Raw genomic sequence first — 16,758 nt, 5'->3', positions numbered from 1 at the left:
GGCAGAGCAGTCCTGAGACACCTCAGGATATAACGGTTTGCAGGTATTTTCACAATTTTCTCCGTATATCCAACTGAGTTGAATCTGGAGGTAACATCTGGCGCCTGTCCGTGCCCTCAGGCCTGTTGTGTCCTTACCTCTGGTCCTCCTCCGGAGTATTTGAAGAAAGCAACGACATTATTGTGGATTTGCCAGTTCCTTGTAGGCCGATAATTCCGATCACGAGTACGTCAGTCTGATCCAGCAAGTACTGCAACACCAAGACACGCAGTGGGATAGGAGCAGGTCATTCAGCACAGTCATTCCAGCTCATTCTGGTTCCTCTGCACTTGAATTTCCACAGTCCTCAATACCTTACCCGACAGAAACTCATCTGTTGCAGTTTGGAAATTTTTAACGGGGTGGGGGTGAGTGTGGGTATGGGTTGCTGAAGGAGACAGTCCCATATCTCCCCTCTCCTTTGTCTGAATAAGCGTTTCCTGACATTACCACTGGGTTGTCTGGCCCAAATTTTAAGGTTCTGCCCCCTTGTTCTAAATTTCAGCAGTGCTGAGGGAGTGCTGCACTGTCGGAGGGTCAGTACTGAGGGAGTGCTGCACTGTCGGAGGGTCAGTACTGAGTGAGTGCTGCACTGTCGGAGAGTCAGTACTGAGGGAGTGCTGCACTGTCGGAGGGTCAGGACTGAGGGAGTGCTGCACTGTCGGAGGGTCAGTACTGAGGGAGTGCTGCACTGTTGGAGGGTCAGTGCTGAGGGAGTGCTGCACTGTCAGAGGGTCAGTTCTGAGGGAGTGCTGCACTGTCGGAGGGTCAGTACTGAGGGAGTGCTGCACTGTCGGAGGGTCAGGACTGAGGGAGTGCTGCACTGTCGGAGGGTCAGTACTGAGGGAGTGCTGCACTGTCGGAGGGTCAGTACTGAGGGAGTGCTGCACTGTCGGAGGGGCAGGACTGAGGGAGTGCTGCACTGTCGGAGGGGCAGGACTGAGGGAGTGCTGCACTGTCGGAGGGTCAGGACTGAGGGAGTGCTGCACTGTCGGAGGGTCAGTACTGAGGGAGTACTGCACTGTCAGAGGGTCAGTACTGAGGGAGTGCTGCACTGTCGGAGGGTCAGTACTGAGGGAGCGCCGCACTGTCGGAGGGTCAGTACTGAGGGAGTGCTGCACTGTCGGAGGATCAGTACTGAGGGAGCGCTGCACTGTCAGAGGGTCAGTACTGAGGGAGTGCTGCACTGTCAGAGGGTCAGTGCTGAGGGAGTGCTGCACTGTCGGAGGGTCAGTACTGAGGGAGTGCTGCACTGTCGGAGGGTCAGTACTGAGGGAGCGCTGCACTGTCGGAGGGTCAGTACCGAGGGAGTGCTGCACTGTCGGAGGGTCAGTACTGAGGGAGCGCTGCACTGTCGGAGGGTCAGTACCGAGGGAGTGCTGCACTGTCGGAGGGTCAGTACTGAGGGAGTACTGCACTGTCAGAGGGTCAGTGCTGAGGGAGTGCCGCACTGTCGGAGGGTCAGTACTGAGGGAGTGCTGCACTGTCGGAGGATCAGTACTGAGGGAGCGCTGCACTGTCAGAGGGTCAGTACTGAGGGAGTGCTGCACTGTCAGAGGGTCAGTGCTGAGGGAGTGCTGCACTGTCGGAGGGTCAGTACTGAGGGAGTGCTGCACTGTCGGAGGGTCAGTACTGAGGGAGCGCTGCACTGTCGGAGGGTCAGTACCGAGGGAGTGCTGCACTGTCGGAGGGTCAGTACTGAGGGAGCGCTGCACTGTCGGAGGGTCAGTACCGAGGGAGTGCTGCACTGTCGGAGGGTCAGTACTGAGGGAGTACTGCACTGTCAGAGGGTCAGTACCGAGGGAGTGCTGCACCATCTAAATTGGCGTCTTTCAGGTGAGACATTAAACCGAGGCCCCTGTCTGCCCTCTCTGGTGGATGTAAATGATGCCACGGCCGCTATTTGGAAGAAGAGCAGGGGGGCGGACTTGTCCCTGGTGTCCTGGGGCCAATATTTATCCCTCAACCAATATCACTAAAAACAGATGATCTGGATCATTATCACATTGCTGTTTGTGGGATCTTGCTGTGCGCAAATTAGCTCCTGCGTTTCATACATTATAACGGTGGGCACACAATTTCCAAAAAAAAAAGTCCTTCATTGATGTGAGACGCTTTGGGACGTCCTGAGGTGGGGAATGGCACTAGAGAAATGAAAGATTCTTGACCACTGTCGGCCGTGCCTTCAGCTGCCTGGGGCCCCTAAGCTCTGCAATTCCCTCCCTAAACCTCTCCATCTGTCTCTCTCTCTCCTCTTTTAAGAGGCTCCTTAAAACCCGCCTCATTGGCTGAGCTTTTGGTCACCTGTCCCTAATATCTCCTTATGTGGCTCAGGGTCAAGTTTGGACTGATTAACACTTCTGCGAAGCAACCTTCTGACACATGGTGTTGCCGCCGGGAAGCTATATAAATGTAAGTTGCTGCAGGTGAGGGTTTTTATCACTTACCTCCATGGCACTGTCGCACCAATTCATCTGATCGTCCACCAGTTTAATGGCGTGTTTCATCCTCTCGGGCGGGTGCAGTTTGGCCTGGCCGATCACAGCTGTAAAACCCCAGAGTAAAGCTTTAGTACCACAGGAGCTGCTCCCGTGTTTCACATTGAGGCAAGGGACTTGGGTCAGTGCTGAGGGAGTGCTGCACTGTCGGAGGGACAGTACTGAGGGAGCGCTGCACTGTCGGAGGGACAGTACTGAGGGAGCGCTGCACTGTCGGAGGGACAGTACTGAGGGAGCACTGCACTGTCGGAGGGTCAGTGCTGAGGGAGTGCTGCACTGTCGGAGGGACAGTACTGAGGGAGCGCTGCACTGTCGGAGGGACAGTACTGAGGGAGCGCTGCACTGTCGGAGGCTCAGTACTGAGGGAGCGCTGCACTGTCGGAGGGTCAGTGCTGAGGGAGTGCTGCACTGTCGGAGGGACAGTACTGAGGGAGTGCTGCACTGTCAGAGGGTCAGTACTGAGGGAGTGCTGCACTGTCGGAGGGTCAGTACTGAGGGAGTGCTGCACTGTCGGAGGGACAGTACTGAGGGAGTGCTGCACTGTCGGAGGGACAGTACTGAGGGAGTGCTGCACTGTCGGAGGGACAGTACTGAGGGAGTGCTGCACTGTCAGAGGGTCAGTACTGCTGTAAACATTGTCACTTAGTGTTATAGAATGATACATCATGAAAACCGGCCATTCAGCCCCTTTTACATGTGCCGGCTCTTTAGATGATCTGTCCAATTAGTCCCTTCCTCTGCCCCCCTGCTCTTTCTCCCATATCCCTGCAAATCTTTCCCCTTCCAGTATTTCTCCAATTGCCCCCTTTTGAAAGTTCCTATTGAATCTGCTTCCACCGCCCTTTCAGGCAGCGCCTTCCAGATCACAACAACTCGCTGTGTCAAAAAAACAAATTCTCCTCATCTCCCCCTCTGGTTCTTTTCCCGATTCTCTTCAATCTGGGTCCCTCTGGTTACCGACCCTCCTGCCGCTGGAAACACTTTCTCCTGACTGACTCTATCCAAACCCCCTCATGATTTTGAACGCCTCGATTCAATCTCCCCCTTAACCTTCTCCGCTCTGAGGAGAACAATCCCAGCTTCTCCCAGTCTCTCCACACGAACTGAAGTCCCTCTTCCCTGGCGCCATTCGAGTGAATCTCCCCCTCACCCTCCCCAAGGCCTTGAACATCTGAAATAGGAGCCGGAGGAGGCCATTCAGCCCTTCAAGCCTGCTGCCCCATTCCATAAGATCATGGCTGATCTTCCACCTCAGCTCCACTTTCCCACCTTATTCCTGAGTGCTCGCAATTCCATCGATCGCATTTTGGAATAACCTCAGCGACTGAGCGTCCACTGTTCTCTGGGGCAGAGAATTCCAAAGATTCACAACCCTCCCAATGAAGAAATATCTTCGTCCTATCAACCCAAGATGGCCGACTCCTTACACCACCCAGTTCTAGGCTCTCCAGCCTGGGGTTGGGGGGTGGAGGGAAACAGCCTCTCAGCATTGGCCCTGTCAAACCCTTTCAAGCAATTGTGTGTGTGTGTCATTGAGAGGCTTCATTGAAATTTGCTCTTGATCACTTACTGCTAATTCCCCGACCGACGTCTCATGCGGACGTCGTCAAACCCTCTCAGAATCGCTTCTGTTTCCATGAGATCAGTTCTCAGGGGACACCAGCACGTTCTACTCAAGTGTGTGCATCCAGGACCGGACGCAGCACTCCAGGTGCGGGCCTAACAAGCAACATAGCCAGTGTTTAGGGTAACCCTGCTGTGCTCCAGACGTCTGTGGGGTAAAGCGACGGGGTGGATGCGTTGAAGGGTGAAGGTGGGTAAACCAGTGAGGGGGGCAAAGGAAGAGAAGGACAGGGCGATGGGGGTGAGACGAGGAGGGAGTGGGGGGTGTGAAGCAGAAACTACTGGCACGGAACAGATGGGCCGAATGGCTTGCTTCCTTTTATTTATTCTTTCACAGGATGCGGGCGTCGCTGGCTGGGCCCAGCATTCATTGCCCATCCCTAATTGCCCCTCGGGAAGGTGGTGGTGAGCTGCCTTCTTGAGCTGCTGCAGTCCGTGTGGTGTAGGTACACCCACAGTGCTGTTAGGGAGGGAGTTCCAGGATTTTGACCCGGCGACAGTGAAGGAACGGCCGATATATTTCCAAGTCGGGATGGTGAGTGGCTTGGAGGGGAGCTTCCAGGTGGTGGTGTTTCCCATGTGTCTGCTGCCCTTGTCCTTCTAGATGGTAGCGGTCGTGGGTTTGGAAGGTGGTGCCTAAGGAGCCTTGGTGAGTTGCTGCAGTGCATCTTGTAGATGGTACCCACACTGCTGCTAATGTGCGTCGGTGATGGGGGGAGTGAATGTTTAAGTGGTGGATGGGGTGCCGATTTATTCTGTGATGCAGGTTAGATGTAAACAGAGGTTTGTGGGGGTTCAGCCCAAACCCCGTGCGCCCTCCTGTCGGGTGTTGGCACCGGGGCCCCCATCTACTTACGGTCCACGTTACTGCTGGGCGCAGAGGGTGCCATGCCCCGGTTCTGGATCTGGTAGACGGGCTGCGTGGGCCGCTGGAACTCCTTCTCGGTCTTGCCCGGGGCTGCCGGCGCCTGCGACGCCCCGTCGGCCGTGGCCGGGGGCTTACCCTCTTCCCGGGCCTTCATCAGCACGATGGGCTTCTCGCTGGGGTTGCCAGCGGGGGCGGCAGGGGTGGGGGTCGCTTTATTGCCCTGTCGCGGAGGGGGGGAGAAAACAGAGAGGCAGTTAGAGAGAGAGAGAGAGAGAGAGAGAGAGGAGGTGCAGCTCCATCACCAACTTCAACAAGGGGCAGCGTCTGAGGCCAATGGGATTGCTGCATAGGCCTCGGAGTCAGGAGGTCAAGAATTCTAGACTCCACTCCAGAGGCTCAAGACCCATCAAACCAGATCGGACACCCCGGCAGCGTCTGTACTGAGGGAGCGCTGCACTGTCGGAGGGTCAGTACTGAGGGAGTGCTGCACTGTCGGAGGGTCAGTACTGAGGGAGTGCTGCACTGTCGGAGGGTCAGTACTGAGGGAGTGCTGCACTGTCGGAGGGTCAGTACTGAGGGAGTGCTGCACTGTCGGAGGGTCAGTACTGAGGGAGCGCTGCACTGTCGGAGGGTCAGTACTGAGGGAGTGCTGCACTGTCGGAGGGTCAGTACTGAGGGAGTGCTGCACTGTGGGAGAGTCAGTACTGAGGGAGTGCTGCACTGTGGGAGGGTCAGTACTGAGGGAGTGCTGCACTGTGGGAGGGTCAGTACTGAGGGAGTGCTGCACTGTCGGAGGGTCAGTACTGAGGGAGTGCTACATTGTCAGAGGGTCAGTACTGAGGGGGTGCTGCACTGTCGGAGGGTCAGTACTGAGGGAGTGCTACATTGTCAGAGGATCAGTACTGAGGGAGTGCTACATTGTCAGAGGGTCAGTACTGAGGGAGCGCTGTACTGTCGGAGGGTCAGTACTGAGGGAGCGCTACAAGGTCGGAGGGTCAGTACTGAGGGAGCGCTGCACTGTCGGAGGGTCAGCACTGAGGGAGTGCTGCACTGTTGGAGGTGCCGTCTTCAGATGAGACATTAAACTGAGGCCCCGTCTGCCCCCTCAGGTGAGTGTAAAAGATCCCACGGCCACTATTTAGAAGAAGAGCAGGGGGGAGTTCTCCCCGGGGTCCTGGGGCCAATATTTATCCCTCACCCAACATCACTAAAAACAGGTGATCGGGATCACACTCAAATTGGCTTCTGTGCTTCCTGTATTACAACACTGAGCACGCTTCCAAAGTCCTCCACTGGCTGTGAAGCGCTTTGGGACGTCCTGAGGTGGAGGGGAAGGCGCTAGAGAAATGCAAGTCTCTTTAACTCTTGCTGCGATGCGGTACCCGGTGCTGAACTCAGTTGGCCCAGAGATTTATACAACTGGAGTGGAACTTCCAAGGCAGGCGGTACTCCCACTGGGAACGCAGCATGGAGAGTCCGCTCGAAAGCAGATCCCTCCCCGGGACCTCCGCGTGCCTGAGCGCTCTGTCACAAGCGTGTTTCTTACCCGCTCGGCGGGGGGCTTGGCAAGAATGATCGGCGTTTTCTGCATCTTTGCTCCTACTGGTTCTTCACTCCCATCCTGCAAAACAAGCACAAGTTTATAGACTTGCCGAGGTTAACGGAGTCCCCCTGGATCTGGCTGTGACCACCCCACACAGACTCTCCCATCGACCGGCAGTCCAGAGGACAGCACCTGCAACAAGGCAGCTCGCCTCTCCTGCGTACCACTGGACAGTCAGCCCAGGTCAGGAGCGTCAGAACTGAGGGCAGCAAATCACGGAATCCCACAGCGCAGGAGGAGGCCATTCGGCCCATCGTGCCTGTGTCAGCTCTTTGTAAGAGCTGTCCGATTAGTCCCCACTCTACCCCTGCTCTTTCCCCCATAGCTCTGCAAGTATTTATCCAATTCCCCCCTTTTGAAAGTTCCTGTTGAATCTGCTTCCGCCGCCCTTTCAGGCAGCGCCTTCCAGATCACAACAACTCGCTGTGTCAAAGAAAACAAATTCTCCTCATCTCCCCCTCTGGTTCTTTTCCCGATTCTCTTCAATCTGGGTCCCCTCTGGTTACCGACCCTCCTGCCGCTGGAAACACTTTCTCCTTATTGACTCTATCCAAACCCCTCATGATTTTGAACGCCTTGATTTAATCTCCCCCTTAACCTTCTCCGCTCCGAGGAGAACAGAGGGGAGCTGGGTGTACACCCACTCCCAGCAGTTCCAAACAACAATTGAATGCTGAACAACCAATAGTTTGGGTTCGTTAACAATCGAGCTTTATGACCTCAAAAGCAGAATGATAAATTTGACGTGTCACTTCTTCCCTCATACCACATGCGCCAAGAGGAAAATATCTTAATCTAGCCCTTGTGAAGATGATAGTTAATGATTCAAGGTCATATCTACGTTAGGCGCTGCAGAATTATCCAACAATCGGAGTAAAGCCAACAGCAAAAGCAAGAATTAAAGGTTAAAAGGATTCGAATTGTCGGATAATTTCAATGGAGCAAGTTTTGAGTTAAGAAAACTGACTTAATCAATGTTTGTTTACCTCTATCACACCCAGCCTTGTACTGAAACCTCCAAATCGCTGGGAGCCGCTCAGTGTCCACTGGAATGATGGGTGAACAGGACAATTAGCATTACTAGATCAGTCAGCAAAGCCAAAATGCCTCTTATCCCTCCCCTGGTACAGTAACTCTCCCATCAAAGACCATCCCTCTAATCCCCTAACTCTCCCATCCAAGACCATCCCTCTAATCCCCTAACTCTCCCATCCAAGACCATCCCCCTAATCCCCTAACTCTCCCATCAAAGACCATCCCTCTAATCTCCTAACTCTCCCATCGAAGACCATCCCCCTAATCCTCTAACTCTCCCATAGAAGACCATCCCTCTAATCCCCTAATTTTCCCATCGAAGACCATCCCTCTAATCCCCTAACTCTCCCATCCAAGACCATCCCTCTAATCCTCTAACTCTCCCATCCAAGACCATCCCTCTAATCCTCTAACTCTCCCATCCAAGACCAACCCTCTAATCCTCTAACTCTCCCATAGAAGACCATCCCTCTAATCCCCTAACTCTCCCATAGAAGACCATCCCTCTAATCCCCTAACTCTCCCATAGAAGACCATCCCTCTAATCCCCTAACTCTCCCATAGAAGACCATCCCTCTAATCCCCTAACTCTCCCATCGAAGACCATCCCTCTAATCCCCTAACTCTCCCATAGAAGACCATCCCTCTAATCCTCTAACTCTCCCATAGAAGACCATCCCTCTAATCCCCTAACTCTCCCATCCAAGACCATCCCCCTAATCCCCTAACTCTCCCATCAAAGACCATCCCTCTAATCTCCTAACTCTCCCATCGAAGACCATCCCCCTAATCCTCTAACTCTCCCATAGAAGACGATCCCTCTAATCCCCTAACTTTCCCATCGAAGACCATCCCTCTAATCCCCTAACTCTCCCATCCAAGACCATCCCTCTAATCCTCTAACTCTCCCATCCAAGACCATCCCTCTAATCCTCTAACTCTCCCATCCAAGACCAACCCTCTAATCCTCTAACTCTCCCATAGAAGACCATCCCTCTAATCCCCTAACTCTCCCATAGAAGACCATCCCTCTAATCCCCTAACTCTCCCATAGAAGACCATCCCTCTAATCCCCTAACTCTCCCATAGAAGACCATCCCTCTAATCCCCTAACTCTCCCATAGAAGACCATCCCTCTAATCCCCTAACTCTCCCATCGAAGACCATCCCTCTAATCCCCTAACTCTCCCATAGAAGACCATCCCTCTAATCCCCTAACTCTCCCATAGAAGACCATCCCTCTAATCCCCTAACTCTCCCATAGAAGACCATCCCTCTAATCCCCTAACTCTCCCATCGAAGACCATCCCTCTAATCCCCTAACTCTCCCATAGAAGACCATCCCTCTAATCCTCTAACTCTCCCATAGAAGACCATCCCTCTAATCCCCTAACTCTCCCATCCAAGACCATCCCCCTAATCCCCTAACTCTCCCATCAAAGACCATCCCTCTAATCTCCTAACTCTCCCATCGAAGACCATCCCCCTAATCCTCTAACTCTCCCATAGAAGACCATCCCTCTAATCCCCTAACTTTCCCATCGAAGACCATCCCTCTAATCCCCTAACTCTCCCATCCAAGACCATCCCTCTAATCCTCTAACTCTCCCATCCAAGACCATCCCTCTAATCCTCTAACTCTCCCATCCAAGACCAACCCTCTAATCCTCTAACTCTCCCATAGAAGACCATCCCTCTAATCCCCTAACTCTCCCATAGAAGACCATCCCTCTAATCCCCTAACTCTCCCATAGAAGACCATCCCTCTAATCCCCTAACTCTCCCATAGAAGACCATCCCTCTAATCCCCTAACTCTCCCATAGAAGACCATCCCTCTAATCCCCTAACTCTCCCATCGAAGACCATCCCTCTAATCCCCTAACTCTCCCATAGAAGACCATCCCTCTAATCCTCTAACTCTCCCATAGAAGACCATCCCTCTAATCCCCTAACTCTCCTATCCAAGACCATCCCCCTAATCCACTAACTCTCCCATCCAAGACCATCCCTCTAATCCCCTAACTCTCCCATCCAAGACCATCCCCCTAATCCACTAACTCTCCCATCCAAGACCATCCCTCTTATCCCCTAACTCTCCCATCAAAGACCACCCTCTAATCCCCTAACTCTCCCATCCAAGACCATCCCTCTAATCCCCTAACTCTCCCATCCAAGACCATCCTTCTAATCCCCTAACTCTCCCATCCGAGACTATCCCTCTAATCCCCTAACTCTCCCATCCAAGACCATCCCCCTAATCCCCTAACTCTCCCATCCAAGACCATCCCTCTAGAGCAATAACCTTGAAAACACGTCGAAGAACCTTAATATTCGAGGTTCTCAAACGCTGTGTCCCCGTGAGATGAAAACCTCAAACGTGACAACGAATCAGATCCACTCAAGCACCCAGTAAACATGGGCTGACTGAGCAAGTGTGAATAAACACAAAGGTGGGATTGTTACAAAATGAACGAGGTTTTTTAAAGAATACACTCTCTATATCCGACTCTCTAAATATTTGTTCTGTGCACACAACGAACAGGCAGAAAGTGAGATGTTCTACCAGGGGGGTAAAGACTGTGTCACTTTAAAAAGTCCTGAAGAAGAGTCATCGTGGACCGGAAACATTAACTTCGTTTCTCTCCTCACAGACGCTGCCAGACCTGCCGAGTTTCTCCAGCGTTTTCTGTTTCTATTTTAGGCCAGGCTAGAAACTGGTTGCTTCCTCTGATGACACGGCGGCACAGGAGAGACCACACAACACAGCGCAGCCCAAGTCAAATCTAGGAGTTTAGAATATGGGTCGAGCCAAAGGACAAAAACAACAGAATGCCTTTGAAGAAATTAGAGCCAAGGCTGAGGCAGATGTTGTCACACTAGATACGTTTGTCTATTTGGGACAAATGGTGACAGAAGATCGCGGTGGTGATGCCGGACTCTGAGAAGGGTGGAGATGGCCAGAAGTAGTTTTGTGAAGATGACAGGGTGTGTTAACAGCAAGAAAACCCAAGCTTGGAACGAGGGGAAAAACCTCATGAGGTGCCACGTTCTATCCACCTTCCCGCCTGCCTCAGTAACCTGGACATTAAATAAAGATCGGTGGAAGAAAATAGAGGCCTTTGGCACGTGGCTGCTAAGACCTGCGCTTAAAAATTCCACTTACAGACCATGAAGAGAAATGAAGCAGCACTTGGAACTGGAAGAGCAAAAAAAAGGTCTGCTAAAGAGCGACACCCAGAAGAGGTGACGTCAGTACTTAGGCCATTTGGTCAGAGCTGGGAAGCGACAGGGATCTCTGCCGGAGGTCAGAGTGGAGGGCAGCAGCCAGGGGGGTCGGGCTAGGCATAGCCGGATGATGGATGTCAGGGAGCGGCTGCGGACGAGCTATGTGTGAAGATGGCGCAAGGCAGGCGGGTGTCAACTTTAAGATGGAGATGAGAAGAAATGTTTTCTCTCAGAGGGTCACCAGTCTTTGGAACTCTCTCCTCCCCAGGCAGCAGTGGAGGAAAGGTCGATGAATATTTTTAAAGGCAGAGGTAGATAGATTCTTGACTAACAAGGCTGGGGGGGGGTGCATTCATGAACCAGTTTGGGACTGTGGGGGGGGAGGTTTAAAACAATCCAACAGCTTCTTGGTCACTTTTATTGGCAGAAACTCAGAAGAGGACAGTGCAAAAGCTTCAGGCCTTTCTGTGAGGGCTGACTAAAAAAAAGTACGTCACCACCATCTACTGGCTAAACCTGGGAAAATTCAGGGATCTAAGCTTCCCCAATTTGGAATTTCCAATTGACAGAGAGGCGGAAGGGTTTAGGGAGGGAATTCTGGAGCTCGGGGCCCAGGCAGCTGAAGGCACGGCTGCCAATGGTGGAGCGATGGGAATCGGGATGGTCAAGAGGCCGGAATTGAAGGAGCGCAGAGATCTCGGGGGGTTGTAGGGGCTGGAGGAGGTTACAGAGATAGGGAGGGTTGTAGGGGCTGGAGGTGGTTACAGAGATAGGGAGGGTTGTAGGGGCTGGAGGAGGTTACAGAGATAGGGAGGGTTGTAGGGGCTGGAGGAGGTTACAGAGATAGGGAGGGTTGTAGGGGCTGGAGGAGGTTACAGAGATAGGGAGGGTTGTAGGGGCTGGAGGAGGTTACAGAGATAGGGAGGGTTGTAGGGGCTGGAGGAGGTTACAGAGATAGGGAGGGTTGTAGGGGCTGGAGGAGGTTACAGAGATAGGGAGGGTTGTAGGGGCTGGAGGAGGTTACAGAAATAGGGTGAGTTGTAGGGGCTGGAGGAGGTTACAGAGATAGGGAGGGTTGTAGGGGCTGGAGGAGGTTACAGAGATAGGGAGGGTTGTAGGGGTTGGAGGAGGTTACAGAGATAGGAAGGGTTGTAGGGGCTGGAGGAGGTTACAGAGATAGGGAGGGTTGTAGGGGCTGGAGGAGGTTACAGAGATAGGGAGGGTTGTAGGGGCTGGAGGAGGTTACAGAGATAGGGAGGGTTATAGGGGCTGGAGGAGGTTACAGAGATAGGGAGGGTTGTAGGGGCTGGAGGAGGTTACAGAGATAGGGAGGGTTGTAGAGGCTGGAGGAGGTTACAGAGATAGGGAGGGTTGTAGGGGCTGGAGGAGGTTACAGAGATAGGTAGGGTTGTAGGGGCTGGAGGAGGTTACAGAGATAGGGAGGGTTGTAGGGGCTAGAGGAGGTTACAGAGAGAGGGAGGGTTGTAGGGGCTGGAGGAAGTTACAGAGATAGGGAGGGTTGTAGGGATTGGAGGAGGTTGCAGAGAGAGGGAGGGCTGTTGCGCCTTTAATGTAGGTCAACATCCTAAAATGCTTCACAGGAGCGATTATCAAATATAATTTGAGCCTGAGCCACATAAGGAGATATTAGGGACAGGTGACCAAAAGCTCGCTCAAACAGGGAGGATTAAAGGTGCGTCTTAAAGGGGAGAGAGTGAGAGCACGAGAGAGAGGTTTAGGGAGGGAATTCCACAGCTTACACCCCAGGCAGCTGAAGGTACAGCCGCCAATAGTGGAGTGATGGAAATCAAGGGATTCTCAAGAGGCTGGAATCAGAGGTTTGGGATCAGTCATACGCTCATCAGACAGACTCAAATATCAAAATTAGGAACTTAATACTGAAGTCAATAACTCGACCTTTAAATCCATTGGCCTTCAAGCCAGTCAGTGATCTTTATAAATCACTGTTGGAGAAAGAGTCATTCAGACTTGGAATGTTAACTGTATTCCTTTCCGCAGATGCTGTCAAACCTGCTGAGTTTTTCCAGGTATTTTTGTTTTATAAATCACTGGTTAGTCCCAGCTAGGGGGTTGTGTCCAATTCTGGGTGTGTCACACTATAGGAAGGAGGTCAAGGCCTTGGAGAGGGTACGGAGGAGATTTACTAGAATGGTCCCAGGAATGAGGGACTTCAGATCATGTGGAGAGACTGGAGAAGCTGGGATTGTTCTCCTTAGAGCAGAGAAGGTTAAGGGGGAGATTGAATCAAGGTGTTCAAAATCATGAGGGGTTTTCAATAAGGAGAAACTGTTTCCAGCGGCAGGAGGGTCGGTAACCAGAGGGACACAGATTGAAGAGAATCAGGAAAAGAACCAGAGGGGTAGATGAGGAGAATTTGTTTTTTTGACACAGCGAGTTGTTGTGATCTGGAAGGCGCTGCCTGAAAGGGCGGTGGGAGCAGATTCATTAGGAACTTTCAAAAGGGGGGAATTGGAGAAATACTTGAAGGGGCGGGGGGGGGGATGGAATTTGCAGGGCGATGGGGGAAAGAGCAGGGGGGGGGAGAGTGGGTAGAAGAGCCGGCACAGGTACAATGGGACCAATGGCCTCCTCCTGTGCTGAGTGAATCTGTTATGGTAATGGCGACATTTACAATAAGCTCAGTACCTCAGGGCATTTACAAACCTCAAGCCCCTACAACCAGCAACAAACTTCGAGAGCTGCGTTCTGGAACTGGGATAACTAGGAGTACAGTATACTATAACTAGTGTAACTAGCAGGTTCATGGTATCCAAGGTCCAGAATAACTACCTGGTGTATGGTATCTTAGAATTAGTATAACCACCAGGGGCTGCAGCTCCTTAGAGTAAGTATAACTAGCAAGAGCACAGTGTCCTAAAGCTAATATAGAGCACGTTGTCATAGAACTATTATAACCAGGAATATTGTTATCTTAGAACTAATAAAACCAGCAGGAACATGGTATCCTAAATTTAATATAAACTAGTATAACTACCAGCAATGCACTTTCCCAGAACAAGTATAACCAAGTGCACAACACCCTGGAATCATCTAACAGAGTATAGCAGTTTACCATAACTAGTATAACTAGGGGAAATGCAGTACACTAAGCTAGTTTAACTAGGAATGCAGTAAATTATAACTAGAAAACCAGTATACGATACCTAGGATAATGAGCAGAGATGCAGGATGTTTAACTAGTATAACTAGGAGTACTATATACTATAACTAGCAGCGCTGTATCCTACACTCAGTGTCAATCTCCCTCCTCTCGGCCTCTTCCTCCCCCGGCCGCCCGGACAACTGACAACGACGCACCCGCCCCAGGCGACCAGCGTCAGCCTCAAACATACCGACTGGAGCGCCGGGGCTGCAACTGTGGTTCCGCCCCAATCATTTTGTTCCCTCACCCTTTACACACACACACATATACACACAGTCAACACATACATACATACACACACACACAGACATACACACACACACAAACACAGAAATATACACTCACACAGTCAACATAAACACACACACAAAAACAGACATACACACAGAGAGACATATACACACGTACACAAAGATAGACATATACACGCACACACAGACATATATACACACACAAAAACACAGACATATACGCACACAAAAACACAGACATATACCCACACACATACACAGACATATACGTACACACACAGTCAACACATACACATACAAACACGGACATATACACATATACGCATACTCACAAACACAGACATATACACACACAAGCATACACACATACACACACAGTCAACACATACACACACAAACACAGACATATATACACACACAAACACAGACATATGCACACACACAAACACAGACATATACACACTCACACAAACATAGACATATACACACTCGCACAAACACATACACACACAGATATGTACACACATTTATACACACACAGTCAACACATACACAGTCAACACACGCACACAGTCCACACATATTGTCCACACACACACAAAAACCACAAACACACTCACCAACACACATCATCCACACAAACAGTCCACACACACACACATCATCCACGCACACACACACCATCCACACACACACACACCCAAAAAAAATAGAGGAATTCTGCCAAAGGTTAGAAGCCAATGGTTCAAGGGAAATGGATGGATGGTAGAGTCCTTGAAAGGATGTCCAGGTTATACATTCAGTTTCTCAGTGTTGATCCGTGAAATAATTGATGATTCTCGCACGACTTTTCAAGCAGACTCAAGGAAAACTTGCAGGCACTCAACTTCAGAACGTAGGGCAAACTTGGGTTCAGCTTCTATTCACTTCGGGCTGCGGACTGGCTCCGGACTGTAGAGAGCTATGGCCTTCTTTACACGAGGTTGATCCTTCTTTTTTTCCCAAGCAAAGCCCAAAACCAGATTCTAAACACAGTTTTCCAGCCATGGATTCTTTCCCAAAGCCTTACACTACCATGTGACCCCTTTTTGTAAAACAGTCCACTGGGGTCAAGGGATTTCCAGCTTCCTTAAAACTACTTCATTACCTTTCCTTGTAGAGCAATGTCGTTCCCAGGAACAGCAGCCGCCAGAGACCTTGCGTTAACCCTTTAAAGGAGAGTGGGTGGGATTTTACGGCCCTGTCATTACGGAGGGGCGGGTTTGGGAAATGCAGTGAGCCTTTCGAAAGTACATTGGCTTCAACGAGACCAGAAAATTCCACCGGCAGGAGGGATGAAGAAATTCCGCCCAGTGTCTTCTCAAATACACAAATTTTTCCGGAGTGTTCTTAGTCCTTGAAGGTGCATCATTTTCCATGATCAAAGCATTTATGAGACACACACAAAGTTCTAACCAGATTTTCACGAGAATGATCCCAGGAATGAAAGGCTTAACATATGAGGAAGGTTTGAGGACTCTGGGTCTATACTCGATGGAGTTTAGAAGGACGAGAGGGGGGATCTGATTGAAACTTACAGAATACTGAAAGGCCTGGATAGAGTGGACGTGGGGAAGATGTTTCCATTAGTAGGAGAGACTAGGACCCGAGGGCACAGCCTCAGAGTAAAGGGAAGACCTTTTAGAACAGAGATGAGGAGAAACTTCTTTAGCCAGAGAGTGGGGAATCTATGGAATTCATTGCCACAGAAGGCTGTGGAGGCCAGGTCATTGAGTGTATTTAAGAGCGAGATAGATAGGTTCTTGATTGGTAAGGGGATCAAAGGTTACGGGGAGAAGGTGGGAGAATGGGGGTTGAGAAACTTATCAGCCATGATTGAATGGCGGAGCAGACTCGATGGGCCGAATGGCCTAATTTCTGCTCCTATGTCTTATGGTCTGATGGTCTAAACCTGATTTGTTCTCCTTTACCCCTCTCAGAATAAATACTTTTTCTGAGTGTCTGAAATAAACATGGGGTCCATGAGGAATGAGGGAGATGGCTTCAAGTTGTCTCTTCTTAAATAAAGGGACAGGGAGACACCAGGCACCACACCCCCAACACTGTTATGAAAACAAGAGAAATTCCCTTGAAAAGGAGGACAATTAATTGAACACAAAATCTTTTTTTAAAAATGGGGAAATTTAACAAATTCAATAAAATTATTAACACCCCATATCTACAACATGTTACAATCTGTGCGGTTTGAGGCTTCAAGTGCACTGGGGGAATATCGGGTGCCCCTTTCTCCAGGGTCACCAGGCGCTAGTGAGACTGCAGAGGCAAGACATGCAACCAAGGCTACCCATCCTCACCCCCACCGACAGCAGCGCATCAACTTGCTCCCCCTAACAGAATTCACTCTCTTCTCAAAGTCACTGGGTTTTTTTTT

At 50.9% G+C, this 16,758-nt stretch overlaps 1 protein-coding gene across 1 annotated transcript; it reads right to left on the bottom strand.

Moving 5' to 3' along the window:
• Positions 1-137: 137 nt before the first annotated feature.
• LOC144674380 (nonsense-mediated mRNA decay factor SMG9-like) lies at positions 138-14,264 on the bottom strand (the record flags this gene model as incomplete). The annotated part of the gene is made up of 6 exons (XM_078535779.1): positions 14,232-14,264; positions 7,618-7,677; positions 6,575-6,649; positions 5,017-5,248; positions 2,487-2,584; positions 138-250 (listed from the first exon to the last, which is right to left on the bottom strand). Coding segments are annotated over exons 1-6 (611 nt in total), but the record flags the coding sequence as incomplete, so codon positions are not given.
• Between the last annotated feature and the right edge of the window lie 2,494 nt (positions 14,265-16,758).

The sequence above is a fragment of the Cetorhinus maximus genome, unplaced genomic scaffold (genome assembly GCF_964194155.1).
Source record: "Cetorhinus maximus unplaced genomic scaffold, sCetMax3.hap1.1 HAP1_SCAFFOLD_645, whole genome shotgun sequence".
Lineage (NCBI taxonomy): Eukaryota > Metazoa > Chordata > Chondrichthyes > Lamniformes > Cetorhinidae > Cetorhinus > Cetorhinus maximus.
The sequence above is the reverse complement of the archived record's forward strand: the minus strand, read 5'-3'. Positions and strand labels throughout refer to the sequence as shown.